The sequence below is a fragment of the Lipotes vexillifer genome, unplaced genomic scaffold (genome assembly GCF_000442215.2).
Source record: "Lipotes vexillifer unplaced genomic scaffold, Lipotes_vexillifer_v1.1 scaffold514, whole genome shotgun sequence".
Classification (NCBI taxonomy): Eukaryota; Metazoa; Chordata; class Mammalia; order Artiodactyla; family Lipotidae; genus Lipotes; species Lipotes vexillifer.
Genome location: NW_006789975.1, coordinates 699,764 through 703,213, shown reverse-complemented (window position 1 = coordinate 703,213; position 3,450 = coordinate 699,764). Strand labels below are relative to the sequence as shown.

At 57.9% G+C, this 3,450-nt stretch overlaps 1 protein-coding gene across 1 annotated transcript in view; it reads left to right on the top strand.

Annotated features, from left to right (window-relative positions):
- HK3 (hexokinase 3) overlaps positions 1–3,450 on the top strand; it is a 14,891-nt gene that overhangs the window by 3,415 nt on the left and 8,026 nt on the right. Inside the window, exons 2-8 of the mRNA XM_007463078.1 lie at positions 551–713; positions 923–1,077; positions 1,161–1,280; positions 1,365–1,460; positions 2,368–2,467; positions 2,547–2,730; positions 3,221–3,376. Of these exons, the coding sequence (XP_007463140.1) occupies positions 551–713; positions 923–1,077; positions 1,161–1,280; positions 1,365–1,460; positions 2,368–2,467; positions 2,547–2,730; positions 3,221–3,376 (974 nt within the window). The remainder of the gene's footprint in view (positions 1–550; positions 714–922; positions 1,078–1,160; positions 1,281–1,364; positions 1,461–2,367; positions 2,468–2,546; positions 2,731–3,220; positions 3,377–3,450) is intronic.

Genomic DNA, 3,450 nt, shown 5'->3' with positions numbered 1-3,450 from the left:
CAGAGTGGGGTGTATCGGAAGAGGGAAGCCCCTGAACCTGAAGTTCATCCACACATTTGTTCATTCATTTGCTCATCCAACAACAATTCACTGAGCAGCTCGGCTCTGGGTCCTGGGGAACCAGAGCAAATCACCGGTGGGGTGACAGGGGAGAGGTCTTGCCAGCCCTGAATTCAAAGAAGTAGAGGGGGTTGGAAGGAGCTGAAAGGATCCACAAGGGAATGGAGCAGGAGGAAGTGGGTGGGTCTTCCCACCAGAAAGGAGCTTTCTGAGGGTACAGGAGCTGGTGTAGGCTGTGAGCAGCAAGAAAGCCACAGTGTGTGAAGAGGCGAGGAGTGAGGCTGAGCAGGTGCTGGGGAGCTCAGCAAGGCTCACAGTGGGCTCAAGCAGGGCTCAGGCCAGCCCCTGGGGAAGCTAAGGCAGGGATGCTGTTCTGGGCTAGGGAAGGGAGGTATGAACTGGGCCAGGCTGGCCTCTGTCCTGTTTGGAGTGGGGGAACTTCGCTAGGCCAACAGGGCTCTTGCCCAGATGTCGGCCTGTTTCTCCTCAGGTACCGGAATGCCTGCAGCAGTTCAGGGTGACTGGGGCACAGCTGCGGCAGATCCAAACCAGCCTCCTGGACTCCATGGAGCAGGCCCTTAAGGGGCAGGCCAGCCCTGCCCCTGCTGTCCGGATGCTGCCCACATATGTGGGGTCCACCCCACATGGCACTGGTGGGTGGTATAGACTAACATGGGTGGCCAGGACTGGTAAGAGGGTTCTGATCTGGGGGAGGGGGGAGTTCCTTACCCCTTTCTCCATCTCTAAGGTCCCCATCTCTAAGGTCCCTTGTTGAGACTTCACAGGCCTTGGGAATGTTTCTGGGAAGAAGAGGGCTTGGTCTCACCAGCTGCGTGCCTTTCTGTGACCTGCTTTCCCACAGAGAAAGGAGACTTCGTGGTGCTGGAACTGGGAGCCACAGGGGCCTCACTGCGTGTTCTGTGGGTGACCCTGATGGGCATTGAGGGGCACAAGATGGAACCCCGAAGCCAGGAGTTTATGATCCCCCAAGAGGTGATGCTGGGTCCTGGTCAGCAGGTGAGCACTCACTGCACAGGCTTTGGGCCCGGGGGCAGCTGGGGCTCCAGTGGGCAGAGCTAAGCCCCCAACCCACCCCACAGCTCTTTGACTTTGCCGCCCGCTGCCTATCTGAGTTTCTGGATGCGCTCCCCGTGGGCAATCAGGGTCTGCAGCTTGGGTTCAGCTTCTCCTTCCCTTGTCACCAGACAGGGCTGGACAAGGTAAGTGGCTACTGGGACAGTGGGTGGAGGGGCTGCAGCCCCATGAAGGTTGTCGGAGGACTGACCTGAATTTTCTGCCCCCAGAGCACCCTCATTTCCTGGACCAAAGGTTTTAGGTGCAGTGGTGTGGAAGGCCAGGATGTGGTCCAGTTGCTACGAGACGCCATCCAGAGGCAGGGAGTGAGTAGAGGCAGGGGAGCAGGGAGGGATGCCCATGTGGCCTGGGCCTGGGCCTGGGCCCAGCACATGTAGGCTGTTCCTATGCTTCTGGGAGAGCCTGCTTTCCTCTCGTGTTTATACCCTTTATCCATGTAACCTTCGGGTAAATACTGCTACCATTCTCATTTTATAAGTAAGGAGACTGAAGCTAAGAAAAGTCAAATAAACGTTCAGGACTGTAGGGGGAAACAAAGATGAAAAGACTTGACCCTGTCCTCAGGGACCTCACAAGTCTAGTGGGGAAAGCATTCCAATAAAAGATTGTCCCTGTTGAGAATGTGGTTCCGATGACTGTGGGAGCACAGGGAAGGGTGTACTACGACTTGAGCAGAGACTTGAAGGAGAAATTTGCCAGGTGCATAAGCTGGGGCTGGGGAGGAAGGTCTAATTTCAGAGAAGGGCATATTCAAAAGTCTGGATGCCTGAGAAAGGCCACTCTGAATCTGTGCCGACTAACCACCACGGTGCTGTGTGAGTAGCTGGAAGTCAGGGCTGAGAGGAGCAGGCTTGGGGAGCCAGGCCAGGACCAGGGTGAGCAAGAGAGGTGTCTACAGCATAGCCTTCAAGGTGACATGTTTGCTCACCCTTGTCCTGGTTCTGTGGGGAGCACTGGTGTTCTGGAAGTGATGGCTGAGGCTGAGAGCCCCTGAGACCTCCAGGGCCTGAGCTGGGGGCAGAGGAGCCAAGGGGCAGGGGTGGGATGGGAGGAAAATCCTCTATAGGGCGGGAAGGCCTAGAGCATATGTGACACAAATGTGTGGGGCATGCGGACACGCATTTCGGGGACTCTGTGTGTCTCTGTCAAAGCCAGGGCCCCAGCCCTGCCCATCCCCCAGGCTCCCTGACCTCTGTCCTCTCTGTTGTCCAGACCTACAGCATCGATGTAGTTGCCGTGGTGAATGACACAGTGGGCACCATGATGGGTTGCGAGCCAGGGGTTGGGCCATGTGAAGTTGGGCTGGTTGTAGGTGAGTCACGGGCATTTGTGATGGTGGATGGAGGGCCTGGAGGCCTGGTGGACAGGCCCTGATGGGGTGTCCCTGCCAGACACTGGCACCAATGCGTGTTACATGGAAGAGGCACGGCATGTGGCAGTGCTAGACGAGGACCGGGGCCGAGTCTGCATCAGCGTCGAGTGGGGCTCCTTCAGTGATGATGGGGCCCTGGGGCCAGTGCTGACCATCTTCGACCGCACCCTGGACCACGAGTCCCTGAATCTGGGTGCCCAGAGGTGGCCTAACCTTCTGCTCTAGCCCCATCACTGCTTTGTTCCCCTCCCACTCTGTTGTCCCTGTACTCCAGCCCTTAGGCCCCTCCCTCTCGTTTGCTCCTAGGCTCTCCAGGTTGGATCCTGGGGGGCCCTGGCCAGGCTCAAAGAAGGAATGGGTTCTAGAACGAAGAGTTTTTAACTCTTGGCCCTCCCTTATTCCTGACTCTGGCCAGCTCTGGCAGGGGTTGGGGGTTGGGAGTAGCCAAGCAAAGAGTTTCCTACCCTCCTTGGGTCCTTCTACCCTCCAGGAGCCCCCATGAACCTAATCTAAGCCAGAGGGGGCAGTGGGGTCTGGGTAAACACCCAACTGTCTCCTAGGAGGCCACTTGCCTCTGGACCCTTCAGCAGGGACCGCAAAGAAAATGACCTCTCTTTGGGAGTTCTTGGAGGTGGGGCCAGGTGGGCTGAGGGCTTAGGAAAGGCTCTGTCCAGCCACCCTTCCTGCCTGTAGGTTTGAGAAGATGATCGGGGGCCTGTACCTGGGTGAGCTGGTGCGGCTGGTGCTGGCTCACCTGGCCCGGTGCGGGGTCCTCTTTGGCGGCTACACCTCTCCTGCCCTGCTAAGGCAAGGCGGCATCCTCCTGGAACATGTGGCTGAGATGGAGGAGTGAGTGCGGGAGGCGAGTGGGCTGCGACAGAGGGGTTCTTGACTTGGGAATGGGGAGGATGCTCTTTTCCTGA